This window comes from Arachis duranensis, chromosome 1, assembly GCF_000817695.3.
Source record: "Arachis duranensis cultivar V14167 chromosome 1, aradu.V14167.gnm2.J7QH, whole genome shotgun sequence".
NCBI classification, from domain to species: Eukaryota; Viridiplantae; Streptophyta; class Magnoliopsida; order Fabales; family Fabaceae; genus Arachis; species Arachis duranensis.
This window is the reverse complement of record NC_029772.3, coordinates 778370-798504: the sequence shown is the minus strand read 5'-3', so window position 1 is coordinate 798504 and position 20135 is coordinate 778370. Positions and strand designations below refer to the sequence as shown.

Below are 20135 nucleotides of genomic sequence, written 5' to 3'. Positions count from 1 at the left end.
TATTATTTTATATATTTTATTTATATAAAATCGAATCAACTAATGACCCAAATTTTAATTGAACTAATGATTCAGCGATCTAATAATCTAATAGTTTAATCACCTAATAATCTGATAGTTTGATCGTAGATTCGAGTTAAGTCTTAAAGTAGTCTTTGAACTTTAACTCGAATCTCAAAGTGATCCCTGAAATTAATAATTCCTTAAATTCGTCCTCGAAATTGTACTCCAAAACTCATAGTAGTGCTTGAAACATTTTCTGCTTGAAACATTTTCTGTTCATCAGAACCTTAAAACGACGTCATTTTGAACAAAAAAGCGTAGCGTAGACCCTCCAATTTGAACAAAAAAAAAGAAAGTGTAGCGCAGAACCAGCCCCTCCCCCTCCCAATTCCCAATCTGTTTCATCCCCATCCCCATCCCCAACCTTCCCCTTCCCCTTTCCCTTTCCCTTTCCCTTTCCCTTTCCCTTCCCCTTCTCCATCCCCATCCCCATCCCCATCCCCATCCCCATCTCCTTCTCCATCTCCTTCTCCTTCTCCTTCCCTTCCAATTCTTAATGTTTCATCCCCATCCCCAACCTTCCCCTTCCCCTTCCCATTCCCCTTCCCCATCTCTAGGGGTGGAAAAAGGCCAGGCGGCCTGCCAGGGGCCTGCAGCCTGGCCTGTGTTTGGCCTGGTCTGGCCTGACCTGTTATAAAATAAGTACAGGTCCAGGCTCTTTTAAAAGCCTTAATACATTAATAGGCCAGGTCCAGGCTTACTAATTAGCCTTATAGGCCTGTCAGGCAGGCTCAGGCCAATCAACTGTATGACAGGCCAGGCCTGTTAAGAGCAAAGCCTGGCCTGGCCTGGCCTGTTTCCACCCCTACCCGTCTCCTTCTCCATCTCCTTCTCCTTCCCATTCTCCTTCCTCTTCTAATTAAACGGGTCATGCAACTAGTTTCATTTTCAAAACATTCAACTCATCTGGGATTTTATGTGCCCCATGCTACTCGCGTCAGAGCGTAAACTAGTGATACTTTCGGCTACTGTACTTTCGCCATCTAGGGTCTCAGACCGAAAATTCTTTTAAAATTTTTTACTATCAACAACCATCACTGCAAACCAAAAAGAAATAGCAAATTTATTAACAAAATTTATGAAATCAATAAAATCTTGAACACTATTCTTTCCACTCTCACATTGTCCATCGCTTAACCTTCGCCGCGCAGCACCAACAATCACCGGCCTCTAATTCTTCCTCTTCTTTCATCTTCACCTTCTCATCTAGCGGCGTTAACAACAACAACCAAAAGATATATATGATTATATGAAAGGGAAAGGAGAAGGTTGGAAAAGTAGAAAGAGAAGAGAAAAGAGAAGGGGTTGGGGATGGAGAAGGGGAAGGAAAAGAAAAAGGTTGGGGATGGAACAGATTAGGAATTGGGAAGAGAGTGATTCTACGCTAAGGGAAGGAGAAGGAGATGGAGAAAGAGGAGGAGAAAGAAAAGAGAATAGGGATGGAGAAGGAAAAGGAGAAGGAGAAGGAGAAGGGAAAGAAGAAGGTTGGGGATGAGAATGGGAATGGAACAGAAAGGAATTGGGAGGGAGGGGGTTTCTACGCTACACTTTTTTTATTTTTTCGTTCGAATTGGGGGTCTATGTTACGTCTTTTTTTTTTTTTATTGTTGTTGGTTCAAAATAACGTTGTTTTAAAATTATAATGAATGAAAAATAAGGGTAATTTTTCGGACAAATTTAAAAAATTATTAATTTTATGGATCATTTTAAGATTCGAGTGCTTACCTCCATATATTCGATTCTCATAACTGTGTACTATACAGAATGGAACAAATATATGATAAGTTTATTTATATTAATTAATCAAAATTACAGGGGGATCCCATCAAATCAAATTTACTCCAACAATAAGATCCTCACGTGACGAGCCAAACAGCAAGTTTAGCGTGCTGCCTATTCATGATGGGGATGATGCTGTTGCTGCTGTTGGTGGCGTCCCTTGCGTGCATCAACCACCGTCGACTCATGCGAATCGCAAACCTGCGTTTTGAACTTGCAACCGAACTTCCTTCCCAGCGCCGCCCTCCAACCACCACCATTTCCGCCTCCATTTGGGCCCGCCTTGTCTATATTCTCGATCACTCTCTTCATAGAGGAGCACTCGCGTTCTAGCTGATTCACCCGCGTCCTCATGCTATCCATGTCGAGGCGCAGCACCTGATTCTCCCTCACAGCAGCCCGCCACGTACTCCTCTCCTCCTGCACCTGTGAGCCCCCATCTTCTAAGTCTATCGTTTCCACTCCCTCTTCCTCTTCCCCTTCTCTCTCCAGCGCCGCCGCGGAGAGCCTCCCCGGCTCCACTGTCGCCGCTTCCGCCGCTATCAGTGTTCCGGCGACGGCGTGCCGTAGCTGAAGCTGCTCGAAGAACAGCACCTGAACCATTGCTCGCAGTGGGAGTCTCTCGTTCTGCGCCGCGTGCGTGCACGCCTCGAGTGTGAGTTTCTGGCAATCCAACAATCCACAAATCTTCTCCCTCACCGATTCTGATAGCCATGGATGTGCCTAAAAATCAAAACAGTAATCGAATTTCGTTATCCTTAGCTGAATCCGAATCCGAATAAGCAAATGAAGAAATAGAAATATCAAACCGAATCCTTCCCCTAAAAATTGAGTGACACTAAATCTGAAACTGAATTTTATAGCAGAATGCCAAGTTCAATACCTTGAGGTACACATCAATGGCACGGTAGAGACCGTCGTCCAATAGCCTGGCCTGATCCGGAAGTGAGATCGCGAAGTTGTAGAATTTCTCAGCCTTGAGATTCGCGTCCGAAGCTATCTCGGAAAGGTAACCGTCGAAGAGTTTTCCTACAAGCATAAGCGCGGGTGACCTCGCGGCACTGCCTTCACCACCACCATCGATTTCTCCAGCTTCGATTCTCGCTTCCAAGCCATCCAAGAAGTGACTCAAGATCCTCTCTACGCATTCCACATCATAAAGCGTTTCATTGAGGTACGAATAACTCGGTATGAGAAGGTCATCGAGTGTGGCCTCTTCGAACTGCAATCCTATCTTCTTCTCCAACATGTCTCTGCAAGCCTCCGAAGCGTTCAGTATGTTTGCCGTTCGGAGCAACCTGAACAGGAACCTCGTCGCCGTCGCCGACGGCAATCTCGAACTCCTCTTCAAAGGAAGGTACGAAACCACCGTTTCCAGAAGCTCCTTCTGCTCCGCCTCCGTCAACGATGATGGCACCGGCTTCCGGTTCGATCTCGAAACGCCGGGAATGTGTCTCTTCGCATAGAACATAACACAGCTCTCAATAATCTCAGGAGTCAGATTCGCGCTTCTCATCGCAACAATCAACCGCTTGAACAACGGCAAACAAAGAACCGCGAGATCCTCGAACCACGAATCCGCACCACCTCCACCAGAACCGCCTTTCCTTCTCCCACCAGCTACAGCATCGATTCCGTTCCGTGGAACCTGTTTGGACACGGATCCACGAGCGGCTTCGCCAACTCCGTCGCTTACCGGCCATCCAAACAGCGTGGGATCCGAAGATGATGCTCTTGAAACCACGGCGTCGATGCAGCGCTGCGTGATGCCGAGGTTTTCCGCCATAGGTACGATTCTCTCGCATGATTTTAGGGTTTTGACGGAGTCCTTGAGGCTCTTGAGCACCTGCTGAGAGAGAAACCTCTCCGTCTTGGACACCAGGTTATCCTCCGAGTAATCCTCCGTCATCTCGAGAAACTCGCCAGCGCAACGGAGTGAAGCCACATTGGAAGGGGACAGGTCGATCTTCACGCCATAACAGAATTTTGCCGCCGTCTCGAACGCCTCTGAGCCACCAGGAAACCCCGTGAAAGTCACGTGACATTGTTCTTCCACTATTTCGTCTTCATCGTAGTCGTCTTCATCTTTTGTTTGGGTTCTTGCGACAGAGGAATAAATTGCTTCTTGCTGGGTTATAAGTTGGTGTAGCTTTCGACTTTTTGACATCAAAGGGAACTGAAATTGGCATTGAAAAAAAAAATAAAGAAAAGAAAGAGTTTAACTACAATGTTGTTAATGTATGCACATGAGAAGATTACCTTGTGAAGATGGAAGGTCATGTCATCCACTTCTACTACAATGTCGCTTGGCAATCCAGTGGTGCAGAACCTGTAAAGTAAGGTATGTGAAATCTACTAAGAGAATGAATTTACGAAACAAAATAGGAGAAAGAAAGGTATTATAATTCTAACCATGCTTGTCCTTTTGTGCTGCCCTTTTCTGCTGATAACATTTTTTTTCTTTTCTGTTAGTTGTTTATCCGATGATTCTATCTCTGGGAGACTCTTAGGCTTGGTTACTGGAAACTCAGATCCATGACCATGCGAAGGGGGCACATGATTTTTCGGTTTGGGACAGGAGTTTGAAAACACTGGCAAGTTTCATTGCGTAAGAAATTACTGGAGTATGGGTGTGTGGAATTATTTAAAAAAAAAAGGAAACATGAAAGTGGGGACTGGATTTTGGGAACACCCAGAATTGGTGCGTTTTGCTGAGGATGAAGTGGACTTGACTTGCACTACCAGTTGGAAAAACAATGAAAATGAGAATGAGAGAAATTGTTTGTTTGTGCTTTTTCGTTGAGGTTTTTATGAGAGAAAACAACGGATAAACTTTTAGAAAAGAAAATAAATAATTAAATAAAGGACGCGAAACAGAATAGATCAATGGAATCCACAAACTCAAAGCAGACAAATGGACCTTGAGCAAATTCCTCAAAAGGGGATTATATATTGGATCCTTTATTTATTTTTTAAAACTTTCCTTTACCAAACCTTCTGCCCTTTCTTGTTATCTCTTTTATTTGAATGAAACACATCAGAATCTTGGTCTCACCTACTGCTCCGATGTGTCTAGTCACTAAAGAGTTTGAATTATTTTTTTCTTGAAATCCGACAATAATCCTCCATTACCCCATATCTCATTGCTTGCCAACAATGTTCTTGTACTTAAGTAAATAATCCTATCTTATATTTTATATGTGGAATCCTCATTTGCTGACTTGTTGACCCAGTTTATGTAATTTAATAAATCACTAGCGTTATATTAAGCTGAACGGGTGAGATAACTGTCTCTGTTAATCAATGTAGTGATAAATAGCCTTTTCAAGATCACAAAATTGAGGTACTAGTATGCAACTATGCATATTAAATCCCTTGTAATTGGTAAGTAGTAAGATCTGTTCACTTTTTAACTGTCAACTAAGAATTGATCATAGTAAGATTGTTACAATATTGGGAAACCTAACACAGCACACATCTATTTTTAGAGGTTAAAAAGTGACTCATTGGGTATAGGAAATTTGATTCGGTGACCACTACCAAACACCAACAGCTCATTAATCTTTCATGTAGCTTTGGTTCAAAAAATTGCTCCTTTATCAAGTGGCCATATATATACAAACGTGTAGTACACATCATTTAAAGCAAGTTGCTTGATATGAACGTTGATGGTAATCATAATTTGTTGAGATCTTTTATTAATTTTCAATCTTCTGAAGCTTTCAAGCTCTGGTCCTTGATTGGTTCGTGAGAATCGTGACTTTGGACAAGAGGAAAATTTTAAAATGTAGTGACCATGCCTTCATTTATGTTAGCATATCTACCCCCTCAATTCATCCTCTCTTAGAATTTATTGCTGCCTGTAATGTGTAGACAGCCGTTCTAAGGTACATTATAATACCAATCACGAGTTAAAAGTGAATGAAGGGTATAATTCAAGATTTCAAATTTGGGACGTTTGAAAAATGAAAATAAAACATGTCAAGTTGTCATGATAACAGTCCAAGAACAGAGACCGTAATCTCTACACCCTTGGAAAGTGAGAGAAAATGAAAATCTTAAAAGGCCATGGCAAATAAGACCTGGTCATTAATTTAGTATAGAAAGAAATTGTGTTATATCACTATATGACTACTCAAAAATGAATTTCGACAAATGACTAAAAACACTTATCAAGACAACAATAATTTGGATAACTTATTTAATGCAGCTTTTATAATAGAAAAGTTAGGCTGGATAATACAATCATGGATAATTTGACTGAGGAATATTTGTTCAATAATTCCAAAAAAAAAATTCTTGATTTCACACTAAAATAACACATTAATGAGTTTATTATACTCATGAACCTAGTTAAAATGTCATTTATACTTTCTTCTTCCTTCATTGTAAAATCTTCATATCTACTCACTAAATTATTTATTTTATAGAGGGTTTAAAAAATTTTAATGGTATAGAATTAAATTAAATTCTACCAAGAATTGAATTTCAATCAAAATTGAATTGAATTTTAGCGTTTGGAATAAATTAGTAAAATTATATAATTGAATTGAATCCTAGTGTTTAGAATATTTATCAAATGAATTAAAATTTTATAATAGACAACTTTATCCTTTATTAATATAACATCGTATTTAAATAATAAATATATTTATTTATTAAATTATATGAATAATGTTGAATTTAAAGAAATAATAAATGAAGTGATGATGAATAAACATTATTTTTGGGTTAAAAATTTAATTATTTGTGTGATTAGTTTGTTAATTGTGCAAAAGATTATTGGAATCAAATAAGGCCCAATAACAAGCTAACAAAGCCCTAAAATGGTTCAGATCCATAAACACTCATTCACTAACTAATGGCTCAAAAACTTGTTGCATGTTACTATCCAAGAAGGAAAGAAGCAACATATTTCCATATGAACCAAGCTTGTGACCGAACTCATTCTCTCTCTTCTCTTCTCTTGTTCACCTGAAACGCTCCAAAAGGAAAGCAAAAAAGAGGAAGTTTGATTAGGGTTCAAATCAAAGAAGAAAAAAAGGGTTTACTAAATTCAAACAAGTCAAAATCTAGAGTTTAGAAAGCTAAGATTAAATTAAGAGGTAAATTAGAAAACCTTTTTCAACTTGGTGCTTCATTAATAACTTGTTGAATATGCTATTCTCTCTCAAGCACCAAACTAAAAAATTGAAGAAAGCGTAGGCTATGAAATTCTACTACATATCAAGGGTCAAGAATCAAATTTGGAGTCAAAATTTTGATATACGATTAAGATTCTTGAAGAACATTGAAAAAGAATAAAAGAGAAGTAGCAAGGTCTGATTGCATGTTGGCTTTAATTGCTGTTGTTGTCTTCTACACTACTGCTGTTGTTGTGATATTTAGGAAAAAAGAAAGTTAAAAGTGCTAGCCAAGTTTCAAGTTTTGGAAGCTTTACTCCTCTATTAAATGAGTAAACAGCTAGAGATTGATTTAAGGAGTGAGCACACTGTTTAGGTTCTCATAACTAATAAGCTATCCCTTTTTTCTCCTTTAGAGTTTTACATTGAATTTTCTGTTCTTCAATATTCATCTTTTTTTTCTTGTTTCTTTTCAATGAAAAAAAAAAGACATTAAGTGAGGAATTAGTAAAAATTATTGAGAGAAAAGACAAAGAGAGATATAAAAAAATAAAAAAATTATGTAAAAGCCCTTTTGTGTGTTTTTCTGTTTTGTACACATGATCTTGAGGGGATTTCGTAATTTTCGTTGCTAAGTTGGGTAAGCACTTAGTGGTTGAAAATCTAGGGAGTGAACATAGTCAAATCTAGTTTGGGTAGAAGTTGGGTTTGTTCCAGATAGGATTAGGTTGAATTCTAGAAAAATTGGTGTTTTGTAATCTTTGTGAAAGATAGTGAAAATTCCTCCATAGTTGTAAGGGAGACTGGATATAGGTCACATTGTACATGATGGCTGAATTAGGATACATGGATATGTGATTTTCTCTTCTGTACTCTTCTTCTATTTCACTTCGTTAAGAGACAAAATAAAAATGTCTCCTACACTGTATATTTCTCAAAAGTCACAGCTATCTGAAAGTAACTTGTTGCTCTGTTTTTGAACGCTTCGTGAAGAGACAAAATAAAATTGTCTCTTAAATTTCATCTTAACAGATGCATCAACAACTAAGTTTCAATTCCAATCAGAAGTAAAAAGCTAAAAGGATTAAAAAAATGAGGCCATAGATTCAACCCCCTTCTCTAAATTATTCACAAACCTTCAATTGGTATCAGAGTCTAGTCTCACGAGATCAAGCTTCACAGCTTAGAAAAAAGATCCGAATGGCCAACAACATAAGTTCTAATGTCGTGGCTTACACACTCACTGAAGGTCAGTCTAACAACAGACCTCCCTTCTTCAACGGCAAGAACTACAACTCCTAGAAGGAAAGAATGCGGATATTTATCCAATCTGTTGACTATAATATCTGGAATATCACATGAACGATCCATAGATTCTAACAAAAATAAGTGCAGAAGGAGTGGTGACACCTAAAGAAGAAGTTGAATAAACTGATAAAGACAAGAACAAGGTGGAGTTAAATGCCAAAGCAATCAACATGATCCACTGCTCAATTAGTTTTAAGGAGTACCAGAAGGTATCAAGGTGCAAAATAGTAAAACAGATTTGGGATAAAATCTAAGTCACTTATGAGAGCATTGAACAAGTGAAGAAAACAAGGATCGACATGCTGAAAAAAGAATATGAGATGTTTGCTATAAAAAAAAAGAGAAATCATTGATGAAATATTCAAGAGATTCTCGATCATCATCAATAATTTGGATACTATGGGGATGAGTCACACCGAATAAGTGCTAATGAGAAAAATATTAAGAAGCCTTAAAAAAAATGAAAAACTAAAGCTACAGTCATTACTGATAGTGGTAAATTAAAACAAATGTCTTATCATGACTTGAGTAAAAAACTCCTTGCATATAAAATCACATACCTAAACTGTGATGAAAAAAAAAAGAAAGGAGTGATTTGAAATTTAATGTTGAATCATTAGAAGATAATTTCAATGATGATTTATTAAATGACGAAATTGTATTTTTTGATAGGAGGCTAAGGAGACTTATGAGAAGCAAGAGAAGAAGTAAAGGATCGAGCTCAAAAGAACAAATGAGAGACCTCAGCAAAATAATATGTCATCACTGCAAGGAGACCGTCCATTACAAGTATGACGGTCCCAAGTTCAAGAAAGAAGACAGAACTAGGAAGGACAAGAAAAATGTTCCGATGGCATCTTGGAAGGACTTGGAGAACGATTCTGAAAAAGAAGAAGAATCTGAACATGAAGCTCATGCTTACTTCATGACTGACCGAGAACTAACTGATGAGGTAGATCATCCTATCCTAACTAATGATGAAATATGTCAAATGATTGATGAATTAACTGAACACATTAGAAATGGTTTGGATAGATGTCATGACCTTGAAGTAATATTGAGTCTTTAAAAATTGAAAATACATACCTCAAAGAAAAATTAAGTAAAGCCAAAAATGCAGTAGATTTACTTGAAGAAAATAAGAGGCTTAAAACTGAAATTGAAAAACTTAAAGGAAAGCATTTAGTTATTAATTTACAGGACCAAATTGATGAAGATGAGAGATTGCACAAAGTGATTAGAGGTTTAAATTAAGACATAGCTGAATTTGCTCAAAGTTTCGAAAACTTGGACAAATTACTAGCTAGTCAAACAGACAAGAAAACAGAGACTAAGGCTGCCAGAAATACAGTTACGAAAGAAGAAGATAAAAGTAACCCTCCTCTATCTGCTGCTGGTACATCAACTTCTAATAAATACTTGGTCAATGGAATTGTGAAAGATGTTCTACTACAGGAATTTGTGAACTTGACCAAGCATATGATTAACTCTAGCGAACAAGTTAGGAGACTTGCAATTCAAAATGAAAGCTCTTTAAGAATTTCTCAAAGCAGAATTGAAGTACTTTTCAAGTACGTTGAATCATTAGAAGATGACTAAATGATGTCTGAGAAAAAATAAAATATATTAAGAACGACGGATGATAAATTTAATGTCTAGCTCCTTGTCAAATGCTGCTGATGATGTTAATTCTAAAAAATTATTGTCTAATGTTTCCATTATATTACTTTCATACTTTCTTGTTTGTTTTGAATAACTGTAATAGTTACTCGTAGGTTTTTAACTTGAATTTATACACTTTTTGATGCTTAACAAAACTTTTGTACAGAAAATACTACTCCTCCTTGATAATAAAAGAGGGAGTGAGTAAAATAAATTGTTAGGATGTTTAATTAATGAACAATTAGTACGGTAGTTTTTAGTATGAATTATTTGTGAATTATTTGATACTAATTGGTTGAGGTTGCTGTTTTGAAAATATTGAATTATTGTAATTCTGATTGTGAAATTTAATGCTCTGATTGTGAAATTTAATTAAAATACTTTTGATCATTATTCTTATTGATATTTGCTTTATGATTGATTGATGCTGAATAATTATTTTTGAGAACTAAAAAATTTTGTAACATTTTCTGACAAACAAGCTATTGAGCTGGTTCAAAAGAGATGGCTAGTTGCATTGTTTTGGATAATTAACTTTATCTGTGAATTTATTTTTTGTATGGAAATTGCTTAAATAATTATCACAAGTTAAGAAAAAGCTCACATTCAGGGAGCTTTTAAAATAAAAAAAAAAGGGAGAGTTCAACTTGAAAATTGAAACATCAAAGGAAAATTTATTAAACTCTTCTTATTTCTTTTATTTACAAATTTATTTTATAATATTTGTTATCAAGAGGAGATTGTTAAGTTTAGAAAAATAATAAATTAAGTGATGATGACTAAATATTATTATTGGATTAAAAACTCAATTATGTAGGTGATTAGTTTGTTTATTATGCAGAAGATTATTGGAATTAAATAAGGCCCAATAATAAACTAACAAAGTTCTAAAATGGTTCAGGCCCATAAACACTCAATTACCAACTAATGGCCCAAGGAATTGTTGAATATTACTATCCAAAAAGAAAAGAAACAACACATTCCTATCTAAAGCAAATTTGTGACCAAACTCATTCTTTCTCCTCTCTCTTCTCTCATCCAGATGAAACACTCCAAAAGGAAAGCAAGAAAAAAGAAGTCCGATTAAGTTTCAAATAAAAAAAAAATAGATTACCAAATTCAAATAAGTCAAAATCTAGGGTTCAAAAAGCTAAGATCAATTCAAGAGGTAAATTGAAAATTTTTTTTTAACTTGGTACTTCATTGATAACTTATTGAAGGCTATTCTCCCTCAAGTACCGAACTGAAAAATTGAAGAAAGTGGAGGCTATGAAACTCTTCTATATATCAAGGATCAACAATCAAATTTAGAGTCAAAATTTTGATATACGGCTGAGATCCTTGAAAAGGATTGAAAAATAATGAAAGAGAAGCAGTAAGGTTTGTTTGCATGTTGGCTTTAATCATTGCTACTGTCTTTTGTGCTAGTGTTGTTGCTGTAATATTTGGGAAAGAAGTCAAAAGTTTTCACCAAGTTTCAAGCTTTGGAAACTTTACTCCTCTATTAAAGGGGTAAACGACCAAAGATTGATTCAAGGAGTGAGCACACTGTTTGGGTTTTCATAACTTACAAGCTATCCCTTTTTTATCCTTCAGAGTTCTTCGATGTCCATTTTTTCTTTGTTTCTTCTCAATGAAAAAAGGCATTAAGTGAGGAATCAGTAAAAGTCATTGGGAGAAAAGGCAAAGATAGATATAAGAAAGAGCCATAAATTTATGTCAAAGTTTTTTTTGTATGTTTTTCTGTTTTGTACACATGATCATGAGGGGATTCCTTTACTAAGTTGGGTGAACACTTAGTGGTTAAAAATTTAGGAAATGAACCTAGTCAAATCTAGATTAGGTAGAAGCTAGGTTTGTTCCAGATAGGATTGTGTTTAATCATAAAAAAATTGGGGTTTGTAATCTTTGTGAAAGATAATGAAAATTTTTCCATAGTTGTGGAAAAAATTGGATATAGGTCACATTGCAGATGATGGCTAAACCAGGATATATGGATGTGTGATTTTCTCTTCTCTACCCTTCTTCTATTTCACTTCACTAAGAGATAAAATAAAAGTGTCTCTTACATTACATATTTTTCAGAAGTCATAGCTATTCGAAAGTAACTTGTTGCTCTATTTCTGAACGCTTTGTAAAGAGACAAAATAAAATTGTCTCATGAATTTTATCTTACAGATGCATCAGCAACTAAGTTTCAATTCCAGACAAAAGCAAAAAGCTAAAAGAATTGAAGAAAAGAGGCCATAAATTCAACCCGTCTTCTATAGGTCATTCACAAACTTTTAAATAATTAAAAAATTGTATTTTTTAACTAAATTTTTTCAACTAAAATTTGTTCACCTCTTTTAAAAATATAAAAATTAGATTAATCTAAAAATATTAAATTTTAAACATTATTATTAATTAAAAAATAAATGGTTCTTCATGGTTGATTCTAACGAAAAACAACAACAAAAAAACATGAGTTGTCAAGAATCAACTTGTTAAGTGGTTTAATAAAATAGCAAGTTAAAAAAAACTAGTTATTAACAGTAAATTATAACAACTAATTTATATTATTAAAATAAAATAAAATTATGTCTCTTTTTACTGATGTCATGATTGACACAACTTCACTTAAAATATTTTTGGATGAAGAATTACAAATTATCACTTTATATCTCGTTAATGATTTAGTTAATACAGAGTACTTAACTCATTTTGTAACTTTGTTATATCATATTTTTTTAGTAAAATAATTAATATTCCTTTTGCATCAATTGCAATGAAACGAGTTCTACTCCTTGAGTAGGCGACAGAGGAAAATCCATATATCAAAATCTATTATATGTAAATGCTATCTACATTACATTCTAATTACTATCAAAATTTTTTCACTCATTGCCCAGCCACACCCTTCAGCATCACATAAAAGCTATGCAATCTTCGTTCTCTTGCATGCACTCATGTCATCTTCATTTTCCACAGCCATACAGTTATTTAATTTATCAAGATTCCAAGAAACTCGTTTCCTTCCTTTGCAGACACGATTCATCATATTCACACCTAAATCAACACACTTCTCTTCCTCCCCACCCACTCCACCCATCCTAAACTTCACTTTTCCTCTTCCCTGTGCCAAACCAATCCTGGTATCTTTCTCTTCTTTCCCATTAATCCCATTGATTTGTGATTCGCTTTTATTTTCTTCCAAATTACCACTGAAATGTTCTGCTCCAAGCGAATGTTCCCAGAGTTTCTCACCGAATTTCCTCTCCTTAACCAAAACCTTATGACAATTCTTGTACAACCTTTCCTCGGGAAAATCTGGGAGCCATCTTGGAATATGAAAATCTTGACCTTTTGTTTTATTAGAACATGAGGAGCTAGAATCAGTGATTGATTCTAACTTTGGAATTCCTGAGACATTTTTGGGTAGAATTGGTTTGGAAAAAGGTACTTCATTAGAGTACTTTACAAAGTTCATAATCTCTTTCAAAGCTCCAGACCTTAGTAAGTCATTCTTGTGCATCTCTGAGCCACTGGGAAACCCTTGAACAGAGTACAGATCATGAATGCCATTGATGAGGTCAAATAGATTAGCTTCAGTCCGATTGGAAGTGTTGGCGAAAGAGGCAGCTGTTCTTGCTGTTGCTTCGAGATACTTAATAGCAACATTGGTGAAGTTTTCAAGAGTACCCTGTGTAGATTTTTTATATCCAACTGACTGACAGATCTGAGCAACTGCAGTTCTGGCTATAGCAAATGAGAACTGAGATGGGGTCTCCGCTAATACAACATCTTTTTCTTTTAGATCTCTCTTCCGTTTGCTTTTAGCCCTTTGGGATAGTTTTAATTTGCTTTTTGCAGTGTTGCTGCTTTGCACAGGCTTCATGAGGAACTAATAAAGAGAGAAAAGCAATAAGGAATAGAGAATAATGAACCCTATACAAAAGCCAGGGTTTACGATTTGTTCCTGGTACCAAATATCTGCACAGAAGCTCCTTTCCTCCTGCTACATAATAGAAGTTATTACACATCAAAATTAATCATTTCTATACAAATATTATATTTTCACAATGCATGGAATGTTTGTAGTTTGGTATATATGCAATTAACCTATCAACAATGTAAAACAAAAGACCAATGACATTGAATGTAATATGCCAATAGCCAATAAAAGTGATGGACAAACAAAATATAGAGAGATGCGGAGAGCAATGGTTGCAGGTTTAAGGTACGCCATACTACTCTTATTCCTCACTATTCCTAATCATTTCCCATTTGTTATTCCTCACTGTTTCTAATCATTCCCATTTGTTTATAATATCACAGGTTTAAGGTACACCATACTATTTGCATTCCAACATTCATTTGAAAACAGAAAAGAAAGCTCTCAACAAATAACAGAAAACTTTTTAGTGGTGATAAAAATAACGGTCTGCTATTGTAGAGGCATGGATGTGAGGGTTAACAAAGCTTGTTGCACCCAATAAAATGCGGCCTTGTTTCTAAGGTTAAAGAATTGAAAGATGAGAAAGAAGTTTCTACTTGCAAAATCATCTTTTTTTTTAAAGAGTCTTTGTTTTGCATGATTGCATCATCATTAGTACCTGTGCTATAAGTCCCTCTTTTCAATCATATACTTGAGTTTGTAACCAAGGATGAATATGATTTTGTCTAAGAATTTTGTTTCTAGGCTGAAATAATGACATTAAACACAATTCTGTAGCGTTAAGATCACAAATAGTTGCCACAGGGTAAAAGAGAACACAATAATGTTGCAAAAGATTGAGGGGATGATAGGAAATATTCAAATTTTCAAATAAAAAAAAATAAGAGACTTTGGAATATAATATTTTTGTACCAATAACATTGTTTTTCTGTTATATTATTATATAATATAATAAACCTTTGCATCCAGTGGCTTCTCTGATGTGGATCTTGCTCTTTTTTTCCTTTTTTTTCAACACAAAGAATCCGAAACTTAATTTTTATAGAAGCAAAAGTGCTAGAAAACAGAGAAACATACAAAGTGAAATGTTAAATTGCTTTAAAAAAGAAGAAAGAAAGAAAGTAATTCTACAAGAGTAGCATTATAACTTCTAAATAGAACATCAAGAAGGGGAATTAATGAAAAAACAAATTGTAACATCTCAAATTAAAAAGGTCTCTAACCACTTACAGTGTTTGGTACCAACTTATTAAGAAAATCAAGAAGAGAGCAATCTTATGCAGTAGTTCTCTTCAGGGTTGAAGAAAAGATAACAAAGCAATTTCCTAAGAAAAGCAGCAATAGAACATGAATATTTACTTGAATCAGTAACATCAGGCCCTAACTAGCACTGGATCATGATAATATAATATTTACTTGCAATGCAGATGGATTAGAAAACGTTACAGAACATAACAAAAAGATAAGAAAGACAATTCAATTGGATTAGATGTATCCAGTATTGATCTTTGAGCAAATTTATCAAGGCACACAAAACAAACACAATAATCACAGAAACAAATAGACTCAAAATGGAAAACAAACACAGCCAAATCAACTCCTAATAACACATAAACACGAACGAAAGTTCTGTCAATTATATATGGCGAGGAAGACAAATATTAGAGAGGAAAAGAATTACAATGTGATTGTTGTAAAGTAATAGCGGCGACTCGGCGACCCAAGGGCTTCACTGCTGTTTGAATAAAGTACAAAAAGGGGTTGCTCCGGGTGGACGGTGGTGGTGAAGCTGAGAGTGTTGCGCGGCGGAGAACACAACTTCTACAACAACAGCGGCGGCAGCAACCTCATCGGCGACGACAATACCTGCCTCTAATCCCTTCCTCTTGAGGAATTTGTGCTTATTTTGGGGTTATACAAAACCCAACTATTTTTTTTTTTTTGGGTTGGGGAAGGGGAAGTTGGGTTGGGCGAAAGTATGTTTTCGTTCCAAGGAAACAATTTAATTTTAAGGGTACTCTATAGAATAGATTGGAGTGGTATAGAGAAAAAATATAATTTTTGTATAGTTATTTTTTATTATTTTATTATTAATCTCTCTTTCAATCTATTAAAAAAAAATCTGTAAACTTACATTTTTAGCATATAATTCACCTCATTTTAATACACTGGGACGCAAATTCTTTTTCGCGTGGGAGAGAGACGTGTATGGCAGGATGGTGTGAGAAGAGAAGTATTTTACACTATTATGTGTTTCCGATTTTTTTATATTGTTTTGGTTTTTTAAACAAACAATCATAAATTGGACGGTTCGATTTATGGTTTAGAAAATAAAAAAAAATATTAATGTTAAAATCGCACCTTCCGATTTTTATTTTTAAAAATAAAAAAATTTAAAAATATAAATCGGACCCTCTGATTTGATCATCACTTTTTTTATATAAAAAATTCGCACTGTCTGAATTTTTTTATACTGAAACTGAGTAAAAGTTATCCCACACGTTAATGTAGTACTCCATAAACCCATAATTATGTAGTTTAAAAAATACGCGATATCATTTTACTTAGAAGGAAAATTTTTAATAAAATTCTTTACGAAATTGTTTTTGAACTATTTAAGTGCAAAAACCAAAATGACATCGTTATATAAAATATATTGTGGCATTCGCTTAAGAATAATATGCATAAAGAATAGTATACATAAATCCGCATAGGTTAATTCGATTTAATCTTGCATTGCCTATTTAAGGTTCGATTTATATCGTTTTAATGAAAAATAAAGAACATATTAATACATATTGGGTCGATTTAGATTAAAAAATAGATATATTTAAAATGATATATTTACACATTTTGAGCTTTTGAGCATAAATTAAATTTGACTAATTTAATTTATGTATAAATTGATAAGGCCCCGCTACACATACAAGCAAATAACGCATACAATCCTTACAAGTTGGCCCAACTCAGGTTTAATCCACGCGCACTTCCTCCCTTTAAATGGAGCGTCAATTTTACGCGCGTCACTCGAACGATTACGCTTCGAAAAAACCGCTCGTTATGCCTCACTCTTCCTCTTCTCCTTCAAAGATAACACAAATCCTCAAGTTTCGAGCAACATTCCAAACTGAATAGACATTTGAACTCGTCGTGAATAATAGCAGAAACCATCAACAAAATATTATTCAAGGTACGTTATTGTTTTACTCATCTTGTACATTTTCCACATTTCTGTTTCTGATTTTGAAATCGAAGAACTATGCTTTACTGTTCTTCTATGTTCTTCTAGGTTTTATTGATCTTCTTGTTCTAAGAAATTGAACACATGGTGTAAATATATTTGATCCAATTATAAGTAAATTTTTTTCCATAATTAAACTCTCTCTGGTGTATTCAAAATGTCTGATTTATAGGTACTATAATATGAAGTGGTGATCTAGATAGATTGGAACCCATATATGACGGTCTGCATAGAGATCTGCATAATACACCCAAACACAGACTATAAATACACCCGATAAAAAATTAAATTTACACCTCTGCTGCAGATTTTAACCCAACACTACCTGAAAGCCACTTGTTGTCCACAAGACCAAAATTAATTAAACTATCTCTGGTGTATTCAAAATGTCTGATTTACAGGTACTATAATATGAAGTGGTAATCCAGATAGATTGGAACCCATATATGACGGTCTGCATAGAGATCTGCATAATACACCCAAACACAGACTATAAATACACCCGATAAAAAATTAAATTTACACATCTACTGCAGATTTTAACCCAACACTACCTGAAAGCCACTTGTTGTCCACAAGACCAAAATTAATTAAACTCTCTCTGGTGTATTCAAAATGTCTGATTTACAGGTACTATAATATGAAGTGGTGATCCAGATAGATTGGAACCCATATATGATGGTCTGCATAGAGATCTACATAATACACACAAACACAGACTATAAATACACCCGATAAAAAATTAAATTTACACCTCTGCTGCAGATTTTAACCCAACACTACCTGAAAGCCACTTGTTGTCCACAAGACCAAAGTTTAGCAGAAAATCATTCCAATTCCTATCAAATGAGTCTTTGCTATGAGAGTTTCGTTTTCCCTCTCTGCTACATGTAATCAATTGATTCTTAATCTCGTTTTCCTTTCTATTTGTGCTCCGAACTCTTGTAGAAAAACCTGCAACCTTGGTATAGTTCTTGTAAAATTTTCCAGCATCTTCAATGGTGGTAAAGGTCATTCCAACCTTCAGAACAAACTGGTCATCAACAACAGAGAGGTTGCAGAATACACCATGTCAAAAACTATAAATACACCATGTCAAAACGAAGCTGGAGTTACAGAGAGAAAAACTAACGTCAATGACGAAGAACAAACCAATGAGAAAGGAGAGGAAAAGAACGATAAAAAAACCAGGAGAAGACGCGCGAGAAGAAGAACGATGAAATTTGAAAAGAAAGAAAACAAAGAAGGAAACAAATCTTTTAAATTTGGTAGTTATACAAACGCGGGATCTTTGTATAGTGCGTGTAAGTGACGTAGGAGTTGCAGCGCGTTTTAGTGGATTAGGCGTTAATGAACTTGTAATAGTTACAAGCCCTAATCGCTTGTATACTAAGCTTTTCTCAATTGATAAATCCAGCTCAACCAATTTAATGTACATAGATTCAATTAAGACAAGTCAAATTAAAATCAAGACATTTGTGTAATTTTATTAGCTAATCATTTTATTAAAATAAATTATCTTTTTTATTATTTTTTTATTAGAAAGTTGGTAAAACCATCTTTTTAAATATTTAAAATTAATTTTATTCCAACTCTAACTCTTTTATGGTCGATTCTGTTCCTCTTATTTATGGCCGTGTTGACTTCCTCCTTCTCACTTAAAAAAAGTAGAAATTATATTTTTGAAAATTGGAGTGGACCGTAGGATTCAATTGGTTTATCTGAGAATTAATGAGTAAATAGTTAAATTAGTCCTTGAAAAATACTCATTCTCTAAATTGGTCTTCGAAAGATTTTTTTTAATCAAATTTGTCTTTTAAAGATTAAATTAATCATGTTAATCTCTATCACTTTCATTGCTAACAGTGTCAAAATTTATTGATGTGGTACATTAGGCTCTGTTTAGTTGCTGTCTTAATCAGCAATGGATAAAGACACAAAGATACAATAGCACATAGATATGAACATACACAAAATTTTTTATCTTATTTGACAACATTATACATAATAGTACATTGTTATACATAAATTTATTAAAATAACAAATTTATCCTCACCAATAACACCACTGTATCCACAATTACCACTATCCACAGCCACCATCACCATCTACAACTACCATCACTACCACTATAAAATTTATCATCTTCATCATCATTTACAATGACCAAAAAATCACTAATAAATTTTTTAATAATTACCATTTATCTAAAAAAAGACAAAAAAGACAGAGGCAATAATCACAGTAACCATAACTAAAATTAAAAAAATATCACAGGAGAACGAAAGAGATGAGAGAGACAGTGAGAGAAGGAGCAGAGAAAAGTGCTGTAATTTTATGGGTCACGAGCATTAAATGGTGACACTAACTTGCTGTGTCGAGAGGGTTGGACGGTGCTGTGCCTCTGTATCGTGAGGGATGGACAGCGAAGTCGACAGATCCGGACGAGTGGCGGCAGCGATGCAAAGGCGGTGCAGACCCGAGAAAGGCGACGACAGAAGAGCGCGCGAAAAAGACACAAATTTAAGAACGCAAGAAAGAAGAGTGCGACGATGGAAAGAGAGAGGACAGTCGAAGGATGAAGGCATGACGGCGGCAACAGAATCTATGGTAGAGGAGAAGAATCTGGAGAGAGGTAGAACACTGACGAAGAAGGAAGAGGGAGTAGAGAAAGGAGTTAGGATATGATTGAAGTAGGGATGAGGCTGAAATTTTTGAAATTAACTAGGGATAAAAGTGAAAAAAATTGTGTCTCATAAGTTGTACCTCAACTTTAAGAAGAGACACTGAAAACATGTATTTTGTGTGTATCTGTGTACCACTGTGTCTTTCAAAATTCGTGTCTCAACAAACAAACAGTGGACGTATACTACCGTGTCTATGTACCAATGTCCATGTCTAAGCAAACAAATGCAGCCTTGAGTAATATCACAACACACACTTAATATTTCTAATTGACTATTAACATGATTAATTTAAGAAATTAGATCAAATTAACTCCAAATTGAGGAACTCTAATAC

The 20135-nt window shown here is 35.0% G+C and overlaps 3 protein-coding genes across 7 annotated transcripts; all 3 read right to left on the bottom strand.

The window, feature by feature from the left end:
• Positions 1-404: 404 nt before the first annotated feature.
• On the bottom strand, positions 405-905 carry LOC107485184 (uncharacterized). Its single transcript, XM_016105730.1, has 2 exons — positions 809-905; positions 405-691 (listed from the first exon to the last, which is right to left on the bottom strand). The coding sequence occupies exons 1-2, from the start codon at positions 903-905 to the stop codon at positions 405-407; spliced, it is 384 nt and encodes a 127-aa protein (XP_015961216.1).
• Positions 906-1828: 923 nt separating this feature from the next.
• Positions 1829-4403, bottom strand: LOC107472812 (BTB/POZ domain-containing protein At5g66560). The gene is made up of 4 exons (XM_016092368.3): positions 4255-4403; positions 4102-4171; positions 2726-4018; positions 1829-2565 (listed from the first exon to the last, which is right to left on the bottom strand). Exons 1-4 carry the CDS (start codon positions 4293-4295, stop codon positions 1957-1959), a joined length of 2013 nt encoding a protein of 670 aa, XP_015947854.1. The 5' UTR covers positions 4296-4403; the 3' UTR covers positions 1829-1956.
• An 8340-nt stretch (positions 4404-12743) lies between these two features.
• LOC107470456 (uncharacterized) lies at positions 12744-15832 on the bottom strand. 5 transcript variants are annotated; one of them, XM_016091471.3, is made up of 3 exons: positions 15554-15832; positions 14531-14617; positions 12744-13929 (listed from the first exon to the last, which is right to left on the bottom strand). In XM_016091471.3, exon 3 carries the CDS (start codon positions 13810-13812, stop codon positions 12853-12855), a length of 960 nt encoding a protein of 319 aa, XP_015946957.1. In that variant the 5' UTR covers positions 13813-13929; positions 14531-14617; positions 15554-15832; the 3' UTR covers positions 12744-12852. The 5 variants fall into 5 exon arrangements, with proteins under 5 accessions (XP_015946957.1, XP_015945642.1, XP_015946269.1 ...); XM_016090156.3 differs by lacking the exon at positions 14531-14617 and having other exon boundaries at positions 12744-13932; XM_016090783.3 differs by lacking the exon at positions 14531-14617.
• Positions 15833-20135: the final 4303 nt, after the last annotated feature.

Coding starts and splice junctions, on each gene's coding strand:
- LOC107485184 (XM_016105730.1), bottom strand. CDS start 905: ATGGGAAGGAGAAGGAGATGGAGAAGGAGACGGGTAGGGGTGGAAACA. Junction 692..808: donor CAGGCCTGGCCTGTCATACA/GTTGATTGGCCT, acceptor ATTTTATAACAG/GTCAGGCCAGACCAGGCCAA.
- LOC107472812 (XM_016092368.3), bottom strand. CDS start 4,295: ATGTTATCAGCAGAAAAGGGCAGCACAAAAGGACAAGCATG. Junction 4,019..4,101: donor TGACCTTCCATCTTCACAAG/GTAATCTTCTCA, acceptor TGCCAATTTCAG/TTCCCTTTGATGTCAAAAAG. Junction 2,566..2,725: donor CCATTGATGTGTACCTCAAG/GTATTGAACTTG, acceptor TTTGATTTTTAG/GCACATCCATGGCTATCAGA.
- LOC107470456 (XM_016091471.3), bottom strand. CDS start 13,812: ATGAAGCCTGTGCAAAGCAGCAACACTGCAAAAAGCAAATTAAAACTA.